This window comes from Leucoraja erinacea, chromosome 7 (genome assembly GCF_028641065.1).
Source record: "Leucoraja erinacea ecotype New England chromosome 7, Leri_hhj_1, whole genome shotgun sequence".
NCBI lineage: Eukaryota > Metazoa > Chordata > Chondrichthyes > Rajiformes > Rajidae > Leucoraja > Leucoraja erinaceus.
The window spans coordinates 18,133,439-18,154,344 of NC_073383.1; the positions used below are offsets into that span (position 1 = coordinate 18,133,439).

Here is a 20,906-nt window from a genome sequence, read left to right on the forward strand (position 1 = left end):
TAAATTACCTAAAGGAATATCCCATGGTACATGATTTGCCAACTTGTGACATTGTGTAGGAGATACTGCCAACCACACAGATCCTGACAAACATCACCCTTTTCCTCATTGCACTTGAATGAAACATTTTTAAACTATATTATTATTAATTGCGTTAAAGGAAAACTGATAATCTAAGCTTCATGATTCAATTTAACTTTATTGTTACATGTACTGAGGTAGAGTGACATTCCCTTTTTTGCATGCAGTTTAATAAAATCTTACTACACATAAGTTCCCATTTTCTTTGTTCCTGGAATGAGCAGGGAATTATAGCTTAGATGTTAGGGATGCTGATGAAATCTGTTGGCAAGATTTATACCTTCTTTATTGTTTTGAATTCAAGGATGTACCGAAGGACATCGAACATGATAGGACTGACTTATCCAGCCGCAGTGATATCTGCTCTCAAGGTGTGTGGCAACACTCATTTTAAAACTTATGATGAGGTTGGAAAGAATTGACCAATGTGACTACATTTTCTATCTCTTCTCTTCCCGCAGGATGTTGATAAGTGGTCATTTAATGTGTTCGCACTCAATGAAGCCAGTGGAGACCACGCACTGAAGTTCATCGTGCATGAGCTGTTCACCCGATACGACCTTATCAATCGCTTCAGGGTCAGGAGAATTTTACAGCTTCGTATTAAATTAAAATAAATCCAATGGTTAACAAAAGTCAATACCAACACAAAAACTCTTGTTAAATCTACCAGGTTTTAATCCAAATGTATGTGGCAGACAATCAAATGCAGGACATTGTAATGTATGTAATTAGTTTATCTTGAATAATATCTACTTAAAAATAATCTATTCATTCTGGCAGACATTAGACCACAGATGTACACGATGATGCAATAATTCCTGGCATCAACAAATAAAACCTTGGAACTGTGGGATTAAAATCCTATCGCCCAAAGACTACGCAGACACGTTCATCAGATAAAGTAGAATATAGTTTGTGTTAGGATTCGTTTTCTACAGATTTTTCCTCCTGTGTTGTGTCGTTTTGCTTCTGTGGACACTTTGAACCGGGTGGATGCTGATGATGTACTGAGCATGGCAGACATTATAATCACTGCCATGGTTTTTTAATCAGGCTGAGAAATACATGGTGTGAGGCAACAAGTCCAAAATATTTAGCGGAATCACCTAAATGGATGTAAACCCTGCTGCAGTGCTCCAAGGCCAGCCACTGCCAACATTTAAAATCAGATGTCAAATAACAAAGTGTGTAGGAAGGAACTGATGATGTTGGTTTAATTCGAAGATAGACACAAAATGCTGGAGTAACTCAGTGGGACAGGCAGCATCTCCGGAGAGAAGGGATGGGTGACGTTTCGGGCGAGACCCTTCTTCAGACTGATGTCAGGGGAGTGGGAGGCGCATAGATAAGGAAGTGTATAGATAAGGAAATGTGAGGTGTGAAAACAGGACAAGGGGAATGGGGATCAAAGAACATGTGGAATCGATCAAATAACAAAGACTGTCTCCCTAAACTGCAAATGCACATTGATCTCAACACTCTGTGCACTCTAAACTAAATGAAGTTTTTGTTATTAGCACCAGAAGTTTTATTAGGTGTTGGCCAACCTAGATTCCATATTGATCATCGGAGGACTGAACAAGTACAATAATTTCTCACTTGCTAATACACTATACTAGAAAGAAAATCCATACATCCACTGGTGTCCTTCACATGCATTTCTAGTGGGTTATTAGACTTGCCTGTGAGAGGACAAAGAATCATGTCTGTGCTCTTCAAACCTTTGGATCAGCCCTCAGGCAAACCACTCAGGCAAACAGAAGCTAGTGTTCTTAAGCCTGGTAACTTAAATGAATTTGACATCATTAAATGTAATGATTCTCAGGATTTAGGATGGACTTATTTAATGACAGTGAATACTTGAGTGAGGAAGTCTTAATCTTCCAAACTGCCGTCAATAGATTAATGGCTGCAGGATTGCTCAGTTCTCATCTCTGGGTCGTCAATAGTTAACAAGCAATAGTGAGCAATTTCCGATCCAGGGTCAACAAGACTGTTGCAGGAAAGACACAGAGTGCTGGAACAACCCAGGGGGTCAGGCAGCATCTCTGGAGAACATGGATAGACAGTGTTTCAGGACAAAACCCTTCCACGTCTGATTATAGTAGGGGAGAAACCTGCAATAGCTGGGTGCGACATGGCCTGCCAAGTGATGGGTGGATACAGGTGCAGCAGAGATTGGGTTTGACCCTGACTCCGGGTGCTGTCTGTGTGGAGTTCCCCATGACTGCATGGGTTTCTCCACCTACCCTAGTTTCCTCCCACATTCCAAAAATATGCAGGTTTAAGTTATGGTAAGGATTCTTGTACTTGCTATAACCTAAATATGTATGTTACTTGGTTTCTGTAAATTGCCCCTAGTATTAAAGTGAGAAAACATATAACTAGTGTATCGATGGTCAGCGTGGACTCAGTGGACCAAAGGGTCTGTTTTCACGCTGTATCTCAACTAAACTAAACTAAACACAACTAAACTAAACTAAACTAAACTTTGTTTATTAAATACAAGTGTAAAAGCTGTGTTTTAGAAAATTGCATCCCTACATATTCAATGTAAGGTTAATGCCTATGGCTGAAAACAAGAAAACTAAATGTAGTAGACTTAAAATGTAGTATAAAATTGCATTGTCAGTATGGCAAATGTCTGATATTGCCTAATAAACATGCAAAATTGCCAATATAAAACTATCAAACACTAATCAGTTCTTAATTCTACACAACTAAGTGAGTCAAACATGCCTTTTTCCCAATAGTAATATGTAATAGGCTAAGAAATGTCAGATATTTCATAATATTAATCTCTTTCTGAATAATAATTGTGAATTGGACAGCGCAAGTTAATTGAAAAATTCTTATCAAATCAATTATGTGGTATTTTAATTAACTGTCATTGGGCTTTTAGAAGTATCTAGTCTACATATATAGACATGTAGAAATATTAACTGGTTATTGTTGTTTTAAATAACTAATGTTCTTTAATTGTTTGTGCAAGTTTCTTTATGGACTGAATTATTATTGATCAGCATTTGAATGGCCAAACAATGAATCTCAACATTTTTTTATTAACAGTGCTTGGTTTTGGAATCTTAATATTTTGTAATAGTATTTCAAGTTTGTGATTGAATGCATGCTACCTTATCTCCTAATCGCAAGTATTTTTTTTAATATAGATCCCTGCAGCTTCACTAATAACTTTTGTTGAAGCCCTGGAGGCAGGTTATAGCAAGTACAAGAATCCTTACCATAACTTAATCCATGCAGCAGATGTGGCCCAGACTGTGCATTATCTCATGCTCCACACTGGCATTATGGTAAGAGATTGTCAGCATAGCTTCATTCTTTTTTGCCAGGAATGTGCATTTATGTTTGCGCTGGATAGTTCAAAGCTTTGAGCAACAGTTTGGTTCAACTCATTCTTGGAAGATTGCCAAAAATTCAATGCAAAATCATTCGCATTGCAAGCTATTTTTGTTCTGGCATTGAAACACAACTGTTTTAAGAGGGTGACATCTAAAGCGACTGCCCAGCGGATTTTTGCTTTAATGTTTCGATGAGCATGCTGAGTAAAATGATGGTTGCCAGGATCTAACCTGAAAATACTTTCAAATGGATATATTCCAAGAAGAAACAGTCAGCATGGATTTATGAAGGGGAAATATTTCTGGATGTTTTGAGGATGTAACAAGTAGAATACATAAGGGAGAGCCAGTGGATGTGGTGTATCTGGACTTTCAAAAAACCTTTGACAAGGTCCCACACAAGAGATTAGTGTGCAAAATTAGAACATATGGTATTTATATAACATATAACCATATAACAATTACAGCACGGAAACAGGACAACTCGGCCCTTTTAGTCCGTACCGAACACTTATTCTCCCCTAGTCCCATCTACCTGCAGTCAGACCATAACCCTCCATTCCTTTCCCGTCCATATACCTATCCAATTTATTTTTAAATGATAAAATTGAACCTGCCTCCACCACTTCCACTGGAAGCTCATTCCACACAGCTACCACTCTCTGAGTAAAGAAGTTCCCCCTCATGTTACCCCTAAACTTCTGTCCCTTAATTCTCATGTCCTCTTGTTTGAATCTTCCCTACTCTCAATGGGAAAAGTTTATCCAATTCAACTCTGTCTATCCCTCTCATCATTTTAAAGACCTCTATCGCCCCCCCTTAACCTTCTGCGCTCCAAAGAATAAAGACCTAACTTGTTCAACCTTTCTCTGTAACTTAGTTGCTGAAACCCAGGCAACATTCTAATAAATCTCCTCTCTACTCTCTCTATTTTGTTGACATCCTTCCTATAATTACGCAACCAAAATTGTACACCATACTCCAGAATTGGCCTCACCAATGCCTTGTACAATTTTAACATTGCATCCCAACTTCTATGCTCAATGCTCTGATTTATAAAGGACAGCACACCAAAGACTTTCTTTACCACCCTATCTACATGAGATTCCACCTTCAGGGAACTGTGCACAGTTATTCCTAGATCCCTCTGTTCAACTGCATTCCTCAACTCACTACCATTTACCATGTACGTCCTATTTTGATTTGTCCTGCCAAGATGTAGCACCTCACACTTATCAGCATTAAACTCCATCTGCCATCTTTCAGCCCACTCTTCCGAATGGCCTAAATCTCTCTGTAGACTGAAAATCTACTTCATTATCCACAACAACACCTATTTTAGTATCATCTGCATACTTTACTAATCCCATTTACCACACCATCATCCAGATCATTGATGTACATGACAAACAACAGTGGACCCAACACAGATCCCTGTGGCACCCCACTAGTCATTGGCCTCCAACCTGATAAACAACCATCCACCATTACTCTCTGGCATCTACCATTCAGCCACTGTTGAATCCATCTTGCTACTCCACCATTAATACCCAACCATTGAACCTTCTTAACCAACCTTCCATGAGGAACCTTGTCAAAGGCCTTACTGAAGTCCATATAGATGACATCCACTGCTTTACCCTCATCAATTTCCAGAGTAACCTCTTCAGAAAATTCAAGAAGATTAGTCAAACATGACCTTCCAGGCACAAATCCATGTTGACTGTTCCTAATCAGACCCTGTTTATCCAGATGCTTATATATATTATCTCTAAGTATCCTTTCCATTAATTTGCCCACCACTGACGTCAAATTGCTAGGTTTACTCTTAGAACCCTTTTTAAACAATGGAACAACATGCGCAGTACGCCAATCCTCCGGCACTATTCCCGTTTCTATTGACAATTGAAATATTTCTGTCATAGCCCCTGCTATTTCTATATTAACTTCCCTTAAGGTCCTAGGGAATATCCTGTCAGGATCTGGAGACGTATCCACATATATTTTTCAGAAGTGTCAGTACTTCCTCTTCTTTGAATCTCATAGTTTCCATAGCTACTCTACTTGTTTCCCTTACCTCACATAATTCAATATCCTTCTCCTTGGTGAATACCGAAGAAAAGAAATTGTTCAATATCTCCCCCATCTCTTTTGGCTCTGCAGATAGCTGTCCACTCTGACTCTCTAATGGACCAATTTTATCCCTCGTTACCCTTTTGCTATCAATATAGCTGTAGAAACCCTTTGGATTTAACATATCTTCTTTTAGCTTTTCTAATTTTTTTCTTAAGATTCTTTTTACATTCTTTACACTCCTCAAGCACCTCATTTATTCCATGCTGCTTATAATTATTGTAGATCTCTCTCTTTTTCCGAACCGTGTCCAATTTCCCTTGAAAACCATGGCTCTTTCCAATTTTTACTATTTCCTTTCAACCGAACAGGGACATAAAGATGCCATCTTTAAATGTCCTCTATTTCTCCTTCACATTCTTCCCATCAAACAAAATGTCCCAATTCACTCGTTTTAAATCGTTTCGCACTCTAAATTCTATTTGGAGTATGATATTGACATGGATAGGGAACTAGTTGGCAGACAGGAAGCAAAGAGTAGGAATTAATGCGACTTTTTCAGAATGGCAGGCAGTGACTAGTGGGGTGCTGTAAGGCTCGGTGCTGGGACCCCAGTTGTTTACAATATATATTAACGATTTGGACGAGGGAATTAAATGTAACATCTCTAAATTTACGGATGACACAAAGCTGAGTGGCAGTGTGAGCTATGAGGAGGATGCTATGAGGCTGCAGGGTGACTTGGAAAGGTTGGGTGAGTGGGCAGAAGCATGGGAGATGCAGTATAATGTGGATAAATATGAGGTTATCCACTTTGGTGGCAAGAACAGGAACGCGGATTATTATCTGAATGGTGTCAGATTAGGAGAAGGGGAGGTGGAACGAGACCTGGGTGAGCTTGTACATCAGTCACTGAAATTAAACATGCAGGTACAGCAGGTAGTGAAGAAAGCCATTTGGGAGAGGATTTGAGTTTAGGAGCAAGGAGGTCCTATTGCAGTTGTACAGGGCCCTGGTGAGACCTGGAGTATTGCATGTAGTTTTGGTCTCCTAATTTGAGGAAGAACATTACTGCTGTTGAGGGAATGCAGCATATGTTCACCAGGTTAATTCCCGTGATACCAGTACTGACGTATGATGAAAGAATGGGTCGGCTGGGCTTGTATTCGATGGAATTTAGAAGGATGAGATGGGATCTTATAGAAACATAAAATTCTTTGAGGGATAGGGGGAAAAGGGATAGGGGGAAAAAGATGGAACGGGGTACTGATTTTGGATGATCAGCCATGATCATATTGAATGGCAGTGCTGGCTGAATGGCCTACTCCTGCACCAATTTTCTATGTTTCTATGTTTATATTTGCTGTAAAAATGACCATTTCACTATGACCTGTCGAAAAGCCATTTATATCATTTTCTAAATTGCTAATGCAAAACCATTAAATTTAAATAATTTACTATTTATTCCCAACTAAATGTGTGAATCGTTAAATAGAATTCTCATTAGATACTTAATTGTAATGAAACACTATTTCCCTATGTTGATAAAAACCTTCATCCCACAGATAACTGAATAGTCTTAGAGATGCCACCCATTCATAAGAAATAGTGTCTTTTGATATATTAAAGGCCCTGAGGATTAAGTACAATAGACAATAAGTGCAGGAGTAGGCCATTCGGCCCTTCGAGCCAGTACCGCCATTCAATGTGATCATGGCTGATCATCCACAATCAGTACCCCATTCCTCCTTCTCCCCATATCCCCTGACTCCGCCATCCTTAAGAGCCCTATCTAGCTCTCTCTTGAAAGTATCCAGAGAACCGGCCTCCACCACCCTCTGAGACAGATAATTTCACAGACTCACAACTCTCTGTATGAAAATGTGGTTCCTCATTTCTGTACTAAATGGCTTATCCCTTATTCTTAAATTGTGGCTCCTGGTTCTGGACTGCCCCAAAATCAGAAACATATTTCCTGCCTCCAGCGTGTCCAAACCCTTAATAATCTTATGTTTTAATAAGATTCCCTCCCATCCATCTAAATTTCAGGGATTACAAGCCCAGCTGCTCCATTCCCTCAGCATATGACAGTCCCGCCATCCCGGGAATTAACCTTGTGAATCTACGCTGCACTCCCTCAATAGCAAGAATGTACTTCCTCAATTTTGGAGACCAAAACTGCACACAATACTCCAGGTGTGGTCTCTCTAGGGCCGTGTACAACTGGAGAAGGATTTATTTGCTCCTATACTCAACCTCCCATGTTATGAAGGCCAACATGCCATTCGCTTTCTTCAATGTCTGCTGTACCTGCATGCTTACGTTCATTGACTGATGAACAAGGACCCCCAGATCCCGTTGTACTTTCCCTTTTCCCAACTTGACACCATTTAGATATTAATCTGCCTTCCTGTTTTTTGCTAACAAAGTGGATAACCTCACACTTATCCACATTAAACTGCATCTGCCATGCATCTGCCCACTCCCCCAACCTGTCCAATTCACCATGCATTCTCATAGAATCCTCCTCACAGTTCACACTGCCACTCAGCTTTGTGTCATCTGCAAATTTGCTAATGTTAGTTGTAATCCCTTCATCCAAATCATTAATATATATTGTAAATAGCTACGGTCCGAGCACCGAACATTGCGGTACCCCACTAGTTACCGTATGCCATTCTGAAAGGGACCCGTTAATCCCTACTATTTGTTTCCTGTCTGCCAACCAATTTTCTACCCATGTCAGCACTCTACCCCCAATACCATGTGCCCTAATTTTGCCCACTAATCACCGATGTGGGATCTTATCAAATGCTTTCTGAAAGTCCAGGTACACTACATCCACTGGCTCTCCCTTGTCCATTCTCCTAGTTACATCCTCAAAAAATTCCAGAAGGCTAGTCAAGCATGATTTCCCATTCGTAAATCCATGCTGACTCGGACAGATGACTCGGACAGTTTTCCAAGACAGCAAGCCAGTTTGCAACCTGTTACATAGTATGCCCCATCATAAAATGTTACATTGCAGTGCTAATTGTAGAATATATATCTGTTTTGTTGTTTCAATTCCCTTCTGCATTGTGGAACTGTCTAAAACAACTGTTACACATTCCTAATGAAAGAATCAAATACAAAGACATTAGAGTTGCGGGACACTCCATTTAAATGGACTATAATTAAGGCTACTAACCATACTAAAGCCGCAAGATTTGAGGCTCTTAAATGGGATTGTGTTACATGATCTATCTGTTACATTTTGTGCAAAGCAGAAACAATTAATAATTAAAATTGAAACCAAGCTCTGCCTCCAACAGAATGTATGTATGATTGAAATATAAGGTATTTGAGGTAGCATAAATAAATGATCTTTTCTTTTTTTATAAAATGGGGAAAATGTAGCTAATCTGTTCTGCAATCACAGCAATGATTTTTTTGACAGGCAAGATGGATGAGAAAGATTTATAAGAGGCAACTTGGCTACATTGATAAATTGTGAAAGAGATTAGCCACATGCAGTTGTAGCATATTTTCAATTTGCTTCTTTGGATGTTTATTGATTGATCGACGTTAATAATAAATATCTTTAACCGATGTTGGAAGTGTTGGAAGCTGCAAATGAAGTCAACAGCCACTTCACAAAATTGAAAGTTTCAGAAAGATTCTGAACTAACATTAGCTAACAATGATGGCATTGTGCTCTGCACCTCAACTCTATCATACTTTCCTCTATTGCCTGGTGCTTCAACACACAGTATTTCACTAATTCGGAGTTAGTTACTAATTCGGAGTTACCAGAGTTTCTATCTTTTACAAAGCATACTCACTTCAGCTACAGATAGACAAAAAAAGCTGGAGTAACTCAGCGGGCCAGGCAGCATCTTTGGAGAAAAGGAATGGGTGACGTTTCAGGTCGAGACCCTTCATAGAAACATAGAAACATAGAAATTAGGTGCAGGAGTAGGCCATTCGGCCCTTCGAGCCTGCACCGCCATTCAATATGATCATGGCTGATCATCCAACTCAGTATCCCGTACCTGCCTTCTCTCCATACCCCCTGATCCCCTTAGCCACAAGGGCCACATCTAACTCCCTCTTAAATATAGCCAATGAACTGGCCTCAACTACCCTCTGTGGCAGAGAGTTCCAGAGATTCACCACTCTCTGTGTGAAAAAAGTTCTTCTCATCTCGGTTTTAAAGGATTTCCCCCTTATCCTTAAGCTGTGACCCCTTGTCCTGGACTTCCCCAACATCGGGAACAATCTTCCTGCATCTAGCCTGTCCAACCCCTTAAGAATTTTGTAAGTTTCTATAAGATCCCCTCTCAATCTTCGAAATTCTAGAGAGTATAAACCAAGTCTATCCAGTCTTTCTTCATAAGACAGTCCTGACATCCCAGGAATCAGTCTGGTGAACCGTCTCTGCACTCCCTCTATGGCAATAATGCCCTTCCTCAGATTTGGAGACCAAAACTGTACGCAATACTCCAGGTGTGGTCTCACCAAGACCCTGTACAACTGCAGTAGAACCTCCCTGCTCCTATACTCAAATCCTTTTGCAATGAAAGCTAACATACCATTTGCTTTCTTTACTGCCTGCTGCACCTGCATGCCTACCTTCAATGACTGGTGTACCATGACACCCAGGTCTCGCTGCATCTCCCCCTTTCCCAATCGGCCACCATTTAGATAATAGTCTGCTTTCCCGTTTTTGCCACCAAAATGGATAACCTCACATTTATCCACATTCTACTGCATCTGCCAAACATTTGCCCACTCACCCAGCCTATCCAAGTCACCTTGCAGTCTCCAAGCATCCTCCTCACAGATAACACTGCCCCCCAGCTTAGTGTCATCCGCAAACTTGGAGATATTGCCTTCAATTCCCTCATCCAGATCATTAATATATATTGTAAATAGCTGGGGTCCCAGTACTGAGCCTTGGGGTACCCCATTAGTCACTGCCTGCCATTGTGAAAAGGACCCGTTTACTCCTACTCTTTGCTTCCTGTTTGCCAGCTAGTTCTCTATCCACATCAATACTGAACCCCCAATGCCTTGTGCTTTAAGTTTGTATACTAATCTCTTATGTGGGACCTTGTCGAAAGCCTTCTGGAAGTCCAGATACACCACATCCACTGGTTCTCCCCTATCCACGCTACTAGTTACATCCTCGAAAAATTCTATAAGATTCGTCAGACATGATTTACCTTTCGTAAATCCATGCTGACTTTGTCCAATGATTTCACCACTTTCCAAATGTGCTGCTATCCAATCTTTAATAACTGACTCTAGTCTTCTTCTTCCTTCCTACTTACTTCAACTAAGCCAGGTTTATTATTCTCCAAGCTGCCTGCATGCACTGATGGTTACCCTTAAATAGAATGTAATGGAGTATGTAATGGCACTTCACTTCCAGGCATTTAGTGACCCATTGCATCTATGCTTATTGTTAAACTATATTACATTTAGTAATATAATTAATTGAAGGAAGATATTTTATCAGCCTGATCACAAAATACATTTAATTGCTCCAAATAAATTGTTTGGTCTTCCATTCATGCATTGCAACAAACAAGGCTGCTTTTGTGCATGGGCTCAATTTTGTAATAAACACATCATCAGGTGCCCAGCTGCATGTTATGTTTAGTTTCAAGTCATTTAGACGTAAGACTTGTCATCTCAAGTGCTTTTACCACGGATACTGAAATGCTTGATAAATGTTCATTCATGTCAGTTTGTTCCTGCAACAAATCGTATTTTGCACGCAATTTACATCTCCAGGCTCCAACATGGGTATGAAGGATTAACACAAGTCTGCGCAGTGTCAGTATGTAGCATGCTAACCATGCTGTCAGCTAATTATAATGATTATAATGGTTTAAATCAAAAAGAATTGGACTGTTCAATTGCCAGACATTTCATTAGGTAGCCAGTACTATAGGTGGACGGCATCAAATAGTGCCGCTTAAAGCGACCTTGAACCTCTCAGAGGCGGTCTGCATTGTTGCTACACAAGTGCTGCCTGGAAATCTACGTGATGTTAAAATAAGATACAAAGTGCCAGAGTAACATGGATAGGTGTCAGTTTGGGTCGGGAGCCTTCATCAGACTTATCAGAAGGGTCTCGAGCTGAAAGTTCACGTTCATAAGTCATAGGAACAGGATTAGGCCATTCGGCCCATCGAGTCTACTCTGCCATTCAATCTTGGCTAATCTATCTTTACCTCACAGCCCATAGACATTCAGTGTAAAAACAGGCCAACCGACCAACATGCCCCATCAACACTAGTCCCACCTGCTTGCTTTTGGCCCATATCCTTCTAAACCTATCCGACTCATGTACCTGCCCAAATGTTTTTTTTTTAAATGGTAATGGGATCTACTTCTATCTCCTCTGGCAGCTCGTTCCATATGCTTACCACCCTTTGCTTGATTGTTAGTGTGAGTTCAGTTAACGTGTGGGGTCAGGCCTGTTCCTCTGGTAACTCCCCTGTGCCCCAGCTGGATGCACACATATTTCTCCCCTCTCCCTCCCCTCCACCTACATTCCTTCCTCTGGCTCAACTCTTCAATTCTTTCATCTCACCCCTGTTTCTTTCATCTTTGGCTTTTGTCCAATCAGCGGCCTGTCAAACCCCCGTTATCTCTCGCCTGTGTTCATCTATCACCTGCCACACATTGTCCTCCCCCCTCTCTTCCAGCTCTTCCTTACCCCTCCCCTACAATCAATCTAAAGAAGGGTTCTGACCCGAAACATCAGCTATCTGTGATCTTCACGGATACAGCCTGACTTGCTGAGTTACTCCAGCACTTTGTGTCTTTTTTTTGTAATGTAGCACCTGCAGTTCCTTATTTCAACTCCTGAGCAATCCCTTTATGCTGAGCCACTATCACAGTGAATGGGAGAAGCAGGCGGCAAGTATGGACAATTGCATTTTTGTTTAAGTGTTATGGCAATGTCCCGACTCATTCCAAATGCGTTCTCCACAGAGGTCCTGTTGCTTGGACAACTCATTGGCATTAAAGGATGGCATTTCTTGGGTTCAATGAACAGTTTGTCTCATGGCAATCAGCCATGGGTTTTTAAGATACCTTTTGTGCTTTGTGAATGATATCCAACTAATGATACCATATTTTCTCATCATGGTCGAGTAAATCACAAGCAACTTTCCCCAGTTATAACCTTTCTGTTGCAGCACTGGTTTACAGAACTGGATATCTTAGCCATGCTCTTTGCTGCTGCCATTCATGACTATGAGCATACAGGGACCACAAATAACTTCCACATTCAAACCAGGTAGGAACCAACAATGCAGAGTGACGAGAATAAAACTTACATCTGATTTTCATAAGTTTATTTAACTGTACTGTATTAATATGCTTCTCAGTTTATGGATCTTTGCAGTAAAGGCAGACAAATTTCCACGCTGATTAATTCTTGGACATCAAGTGAAGGTTTTAAACTTTGTCTTGGCTGGTGGTGTTAAATGGAGAGCAGTGCTGAGTGGATGGACTTTCACTGGATTCCTTTGATGGAATGGTTTGGCACAAAGATCAATGAAAAAGATTTTTGGGTGGAGGTTCAGTTCTATATCACCTTCTTTGCGCAACTCCAATTTGTACCGTAAAGTCTTCAGAAACCAGAGCTCACATTACATTGCAGAATGCTATATGTTGAGGTCCATTTTTTCTTGTGGCTAATTTTTCAACAATTATTTGTGTGGCTTCCTAAGCAATGTACTTCTGGAGATCTGCAAGAGTAACAAATATCTTGACATGTTCCATGACATAAAAACGTAGAAACATAGAAAATAGGTGCAAGAGTAGGCCATTCAGTCCTTCGAACCGTCACCGCCATTCAATATGATCATCCAAAATCAGTACCCCATTCCTGCTTTTTCCCCATACCCCTTGATTCCGTTAGCCCCAAGAGCTATATCTAATTCTCTGTTGAAAACATCCAGTGAATTGACCACCACTGCCTTCTGTGGCAGAGAATTCCACAAATTATGGGTGAAAAAGCTTTTCCTCATCTCAGTCCTAAATGGTCTACCCCTTATTCTTAAACGTACCCCTTTTCAAGAGAGAGCTAAATAGGGCTCTTAAAGAGCGGAGTCAGGGGATATGGGGAGTAGGCAGGAAAGGGGTACTGATTGGGGATGATCAGCCATGATCACATTGAATGGCGGTGCTGGCTCGAAGGGCCGAATGGCCTGCTCCTGCACCTATTGTCTAAACTGTGACCCTTGCTTCTAGAATCTTAAGGAATAACGTTTCTCAAAATGAAATAAGCCTGTACCTTCTGCCTACAATTTCTAGTCTAGAATTTCGGTCATGCCCAGAAGCTCCATCCCAATTCAGTCCAAAGATGGCTACCGGTTAAATTCAGTTAAAGTAAATGTCCCGTTACTGAAGACCAGCTGGCATGCCACAGTTCACAATCACAATCAATTACAATCACAATAATACTTTATTAGCCAAGTATGTTTTGCTACATACGAGCAATTTAATTTGCCAAGTCAGTCATACAAATAAAAAGCAACAGAACACACAAAACACATTTTAGACTCCTCCACATTCCTCACTGTGATGGAAGGCAAAAAAAAAAGTTCAATCCCTTCCCTTTGCTCGGGGGCCTCGAGCCCTCCATTGACGAACTTGACTCCCGTAGCCGGCGGCGTTTTGGGCCCTCCGCGTCAGGGCGATCCAGATCCTGCATCAGGGGAATGTCAGCTCCCCCGTGCCGGGCGATTAAACCCCGTGTTGGGGCTGGTCGACCCACTGCGTTCGTCGGAGCTCCCAACTGGCCTCTCCCGACTGCATGTTTTTGATAGTAAGTCCGCAGGCCGTGGTCGGAGCGATCCCAAGGTCAGTCCGAGGTAGGTAGGCCGCAGAGCAACCGGAGACGCGACCCGGAAACATTGCGTCTCTGGCAAGGTAAGAAACTGAAAAAAACACAGTTTCTCCCACCCACCCCCACATAAAACAAACCGGAGAACATTTACATAGATTTATAAAATGCAGTAAAAATAAAAAAAAGATGAAAAAACAAATGACATTTTACAATGACATTTTATAAAAAGAAACATCAGAAAGTTGTTAGTTGCCAGCTTGTGTATGGAAGTCATTCAAATGCCATTACTGTATGGCAGCTGATATACTTGTCGCACAATAGGCACATGTACATACAGCAACCAACACAATGCATTCTTAATAAAAGGTCTGGAGTAACTCAGCGGATCAGACAGCATCTCTGAAGAACATGGATAGGTGACGTTTCGGGTTGGGACCCTTCGTCATTAATAACCCTTCTTGTTATTACGTTTTCACATAAATGAAAATCACTTCATCTCTTTTAAGTCAATGAGAACAATGTGAAATGTTACATATCTATGTTCTCCTGGGTTGTTGCCTGGACCCACTGAGTTATAGGAGTAGAATTAGATCATTCGGCCCATCGAGTCTACTCCGCCATTCATTCATGGCTCATCTCTGCCTCCTAATCCCGTTTTCCTGCCTTCTCCCTTGACATCTGTTCTAATCAAGAAGTTGCAGGAGTTACTAGGAGTACCCTAGCTTGTCGTGCCTTTTTTTGTAAACCAGCAACTGCAGTTCCTTTTTTTAACTAATGTCTTAAGTGTGTCAAGCAATCATATTAATGCCGGCCCACAGAGTTCCTTTAACTATTTGCACATTTTATATTATATTTTACTATTACATTTTCTATTATAAGATGTTTTCCACCATTTTATTGTTTCTGAGGGGGGGTAGCTCATAATTATTTAATTTTATTACTGTATTTCTGTCAATTTGTATTTTGGCTTTCAAGCTATTAGATTCACAAGCTGCAAATTTCAAAAAGTCATTAACGGACTCACCTGATGATCTCCATGGCTTGTGGCTTGTCATTCACGCATATCTTTGTTTTGCCAAGTCTTTTTAAGAAAATTTGCAAATTTCATTTATCTAATTATTAATTAGATAATGAGTACCTTAGTCGTGGGCCAGGATATGGGCAGAAAGAAGATATTTATTCCATTAGTGAAGGCTCACTTTAATTTAGGTGATAATTCACCATATTGACAGTCTGCTGTGAGATATGACCAGTCAAAATATTCCAGCTATTTTTATCCAGTGACTTAAACCTTACGATCAAATAAAACTTAATACCAGTTATTGAACTGATCCAGCTTGGTCATTATTTATTGATGTTACTAAGTTATTTTGTGGAATATCTATTAAGATCCCAGCAAGGTTCTGAGAGATAACCAACTTAGTGAGCCTTCCAGATAATGTTATTAAATAACATCCTTTACTATTTACTATTTTAATTTCAACATTATAGCACATTGGTGCAATGGTATAGTTGCTGCCTTTCAGCGCCAGAGACGCGGGTTTAATCCCGACAGTGGGTGTTGTCTGTACAGTTTGTACGTTCTCCCCGTGATTGCGGGGTTTTCTTCGAGATCTTCAGTTTCCTCCCACTCTCCAAAGATGTACAGGCTTGTAGGCTAATTGATTTGGTATAAGTGTAAATTGTCCCTCGTGTGTGTAGCATTGTGTTAATGTGCGGGGATCGCTGGTTGGCGCAGACTCGGTGGGCTAAAGAGCCTGTTTCCGCACTGTATCTCTAAACATCTCTCTGAGTAACTCCTGATATAATTTTTAATTCCATGCTGTCAACTCAAATGGATTAGTTCTTCCACTAAAATAAAACAAAGGACATATTTTAATTATTCATAGTTTTAGTGTCTATTTACTATCAGATGATTTGTCGGCATTTTCACCTGAACAAAGTAGTTAATGTAAATTACAATATGCTGTTTAATTTACTAACAGATCAGGTGTAGCTATTTTGTACAACGATCGATCTGTTCTTGAAAACTATCACGTGAGCGCTGCGTACCGATTAATGCAGGAAGAGGAAATGAACATCATGTGCAATTTGACGAAAGATGATTGGAGGTAAGGGGAGACAGTTTGGGAATAAACACTGGATGAGCCATGGTATAAATCCAAGTCTCTGAGCTTTGGGTGTCATTATATATTTGGTGTTACACCAAGAGACCAGGCAGCCTTAGGGCAATGAACACACCTGAAAGAGTCATTGCAATATTTTACACATAGTGTTAAGGGTGGGTGGAGGGTACGATTTGGACAAGAATGTTTGCGCCATTTACAGTGGCTTGCAAAAGTTTTCATACCCCTTGAACTTTTCCACATTTTGTCACATTACAACCACAAACGTAAATGTATTTTATTGGGATTTTATGTGATAGACCAACACAAAGTGGTGCATAATTGTGGAAGGAAAATGATACATGGTTTTCAAATTTTTTTACAAATAAAAAACTGAAAAATGTGGCGTGCAAAAGTATTCAGCCCCCCTGATTCAATACTTTGTAGAACCACCTTTCGCTGCAATTACAGCTTCAAATCTTTTGGGGTATGTCTCTACCAGCTTTGCACATCTAGAGACTGAAATGTTTGCCCATTCTTCTTTGCAAAATAGCTCAAACTCAGTCAGATTGGATGGAGAGCGTCTGTGAACAGCAATTTTCAAGTCTTGCCAGAGATTCTCAATTGGATTTAAGTCTGGACTTTGACTGGGCCATTCTAACACATGAAAATGCTTTGATCTAAACCATTCCATTGTGGCTCTGGCTGTATGTTTAGGGTGGTTGTCCTGCTGGAAGGTGAACCTCCGTCCCAGTCTCAAGTCTTTTGCAGACTCTAACAGGTTTTCTTCCAAGATTGCCCTGTATTTGGCTCCATCCATCTTCCCATCAACTCTGACCAGCTTCCCTGTCCCTGCTGAAGAAAAGCATCCCCACAGCATGATGCTGCCACCACCATGTTTCACAGTGGGGATGGTGTGTTTAGGGTGATGTGCAGTGTTAGTTTTCCGCCACACATAGCGTTTTGCATTTATGCCAAAAACTACAATTTTGGTCTCATCTGACCAGAGCACCTTCCTCCACATGTTTGCTGTGTCCCCCACATGGCTTGTAGCAAACTGCAAACGGGACTTCTTATGGCTTTTTTTCAACAATGGCTTTCTTCTTGCCACTCTTCCATAAAGGCCCGATTTGTGAAGTGCACAACTAATAGTTGTCCTGTGGACAGATTCTCCCACCTGAGTTGTGCATCTCTGCAGCTCCTCCAGAGTTACCAAGGGCCTCTTGGCTGCTTCTCTGATCAATGCTCTCCTTGCCCGGCCTGCCAGTTTAGGTGGACGGCCATGTCTTGGTAAGTTTGCAGTTGTGCCATACTCTTTCCATTTTTGGATGATGGGTTTGAACAGTGCTCCGTGAGATGTTCAAAGCTTGGGATATTTTTTTATAACCTAACCCTGCTTTGAACTTCTCCACAACTTTATCCCTGACCCGTCTGGTGTGTTCCTTGGGCTTCATGATGCTATTTGTTCACTAATGTTCTCTAACAAAACTCTGAGGCCTTCATAGAACAGCTGTATTTATACTGAGATTAGATTACACACAAGTGGACTCTATTTACTAATTAGGTGACTTCTGAAGGCAATTGGTTGCACTGGATTTTATTTAAGGGTATCAGAGTAAAGGGGGCTGAATACTTTTGCACGCCACACTTTTCAGTTTTTTATTTGTAAAAAAATTTGAAAACCAGGTATCATTTTCCTTCCACCACAATTATGCGCCACTTTGTGTTGGTCTATCACATAAAATCCCAATAAAATACATTTACGTTTGTGGTTGTAACGTGACAAATTGTGGAAAAGTTCAAAGGGTATGAAAACTTTTGCAAGCCACTGTAGAAGGCTGCCCAAATGTTCATTAGAGGGGTCAGGTAGCTGCACAACATCCCAACCAGATCTTCAAACACGTAGCTGCCTGCATATCTATCAGGATCAGAAAACTGACACATGAGCTCTGTGCTTAGTTACGTAGATCCAGATGCAGCAGATATTAGTGCCATCCACGGGTTAAAGGGTGATTATTCATGACATTGTTCTAACCTAAGCTAATTGGCCAAAATAGCAGAAAAGTCCCATTCTTCAATTTAATAACAAGAATTAATCCTGTACGTTTGACTTGAGTGTGAATATTCAGACATGCTGGCACGTCAGCGTTTAAGCTGTACCTCGGGGTTGACCTGCAGTAAGTCATGGGAACTTTCGGAGTTCAGCACCTTTTTATATATTTTCCCATTCTTTTTATTCTAGACATGGAAAGAAAGCTAGATGCCAGATCTATTCTTGTATTTTTGCATTATCAGCTAGTCATAGCATCACGTCATGTTTTATAAATCAAACAGGGATCTGCGATCTTTGGTGATAGAAATGGTTTTATCAACTGACATGTCTTGTCATTTCCAACAAATCAAGACCATGAGAAATACTTTACAGCAGCCTGAAGGGTGAGACAATCTCCTTTTCTTGCCAATTTCTTGCAAAAACAGAAAGCTTATAACCATGTCATATGCAATACAGTTTACTCACAGTCCTTCAATGCAGCAACTCAGTTCAATGCCCTTGATGTTTCAGGACTGACAAAGCTAAAGTCATGTCACTAATGCTGCATGCCGCAGATATAAGCCACCCTGCAAAGTCCTGGGACCAGCACTACCGGTGGACAATGACATTGATGGAAGAATTCTTTAGACAGGTAAAGGCTTGATGTTGATGTTAAGCACACATGCTCTAAGAACCTCTTTTATTCAATATGTATTTTATTACAGAAATTGCGTTTTTATCAAGCCAACGTCATGTCAGGAGAATATTGTGCAACAGTTAATGAAAAACATACTGTTCATTGTCCGATCCCAAGCACAGATCCCAACACAACCTTGAGATACCCATGTTTGTTGCAGTTCTCACACCCTATCTTAACTCAGCAAGGCAGTGAGTCACATTATTTCCTGTTTGCCAAGATTTGTGTCAAGATTGTCAAGGTTATTAATAGGAAACGTTTTGAGAGATATGGTCCAAATGCAGGCAGGGGGGACTAGGGTAGATGGGGCATCTTGGTCGGCATGGGAACTTTGAGCCGAAGAGCAAGAGCCTGTTTCTGTGCTCTATGACTATGACTGCAACTGTCAATGAAGACTGGTTCAACATTTGCGACTCCCCAATCAAATGTTAAAGATGTTAGCCTGAGGAGGAGGATTGATTGCCCAGTGTCTGCTCAAGGTTAGTTTCAGTGTGTAATTTAGCTGCTTTGTGAGCAGATATTAACATTGCTCTGCATTTTTCAAATCCAACACAGCAATCAATTACCCCAAGGTGCACATTACATGGAGGCATCCCCTGAACTAAGCTACATTATATCACAGGAGAAGTAGCATTGTTGAATGGAGACATGATTAGTACATGAGTCAGTGGTTATGGGGGGAAGGCAGGAGAATGGGATTAGGAGGGAGAGATAGATCAACCATGATTGAATGGCAGAGTAGACTTGATGAGCCAAATGGCTGAATGCTACTCCTATCACATGATCTTATGACATGAGATCTTTCTCATGCTTAACAGCCTGCTAGGCATCAGGTATTAATTTAATGCTCTGAGTGCATTGTTAGTCCATTTGCAATTAATGATTGAGTGTGAATATGCAGACATGCTGGCACTACCACTTGGGACATTTGCAGGATTTGGATATTTCAGTTAAAATAAATTAATTTTGATTTTAATTTCCCATTTCTTTTTAAATATTAAAGCTGATGACGTATAGTAGACTTTGTGGATCTTGCAGCACAAGGTGAAAAGACGAAGGGTAATGATGTAATGTTTTGTGATGGTGACACTGGTCCATGAGAAACAAGGTTGCTCATGCCTCAAAGATAATCAGCAATCATTGGCCTGTATTCCAGATAATAGTCTAATTAAAAGTTACATTTTATCTCTCCACTTAAGAAAAAATAAGAAGACATCCTCACTTTAAATCATGCTAATGGCATGTAATAATTACCCCATCAAAACTAGAAGAAAGTTCAGTACTTAAAAAATCGCAATCAATCTTCCTAATGCAATCAGTGCAGTCGAAGGGGGAAAATTGAGAAAACAACAAAGTGCTTTAGGTTCCAAATTTATTTTGACCTGCATCTTTCTATGGGCGCGCTTACTTAGAGGATGTTTCCACTAGTGGGAGAGTCTAAGATTAGGAGAGTCTAGCCTGCACCTCCAGACTCAGGAACAGCTTCTTTCCCAGAGCTATAGCTGCTCTGAACCGGCCCTGCTGAGTGCCCTCCACCCCCACGACTGTCTCCCTCAGATGGTCACGTCGCACAGACTCATCTGCACTTTAGTCTGTTTTGCCTATTTTACTGTTGTAATGTTCTTTGCACAAACATGCTCTCGGGGTATCTAAACCTAAATTTTAGTAGTTTCTTAAGTTATGATGTCAGATGGAAGCTGCA

The 20,906-nt window shown here is 40.7% G+C and overlaps 1 protein-coding gene across 5 annotated transcripts in view; it reads left to right on the forward strand.

Moving 5' to 3' along the window:
• pde1a (phosphodiesterase 1A, calmodulin-dependent) overlaps positions 1-20,906 on the forward strand; it is a 386,755-nt gene that overhangs the window by 320,984 nt on the left and 44,865 nt on the right. For all 5 annotated transcript variants that reach the window (XM_055637850.1, XM_055637851.1, XM_055637853.1 and 2 more), the window contains 7 exons: positions 386-452; positions 543-659; positions 3,255-3,395; positions 12,713-12,813; positions 16,356-16,481; positions 18,810-18,911; positions 19,039-19,159. In XM_055637850.1, coding sequence (XP_055493825.1) covers positions 386-452; positions 543-659; positions 3,255-3,395; positions 12,713-12,813; positions 16,356-16,481; positions 18,810-18,911; positions 19,039-19,159 — 775 coding nt within the window. The remainder of the gene's footprint in view (positions 1-385; positions 453-542; positions 660-3,254; positions 3,396-12,712; positions 12,814-16,355; positions 16,482-18,809; positions 18,912-19,038; positions 19,160-20,906) is intronic.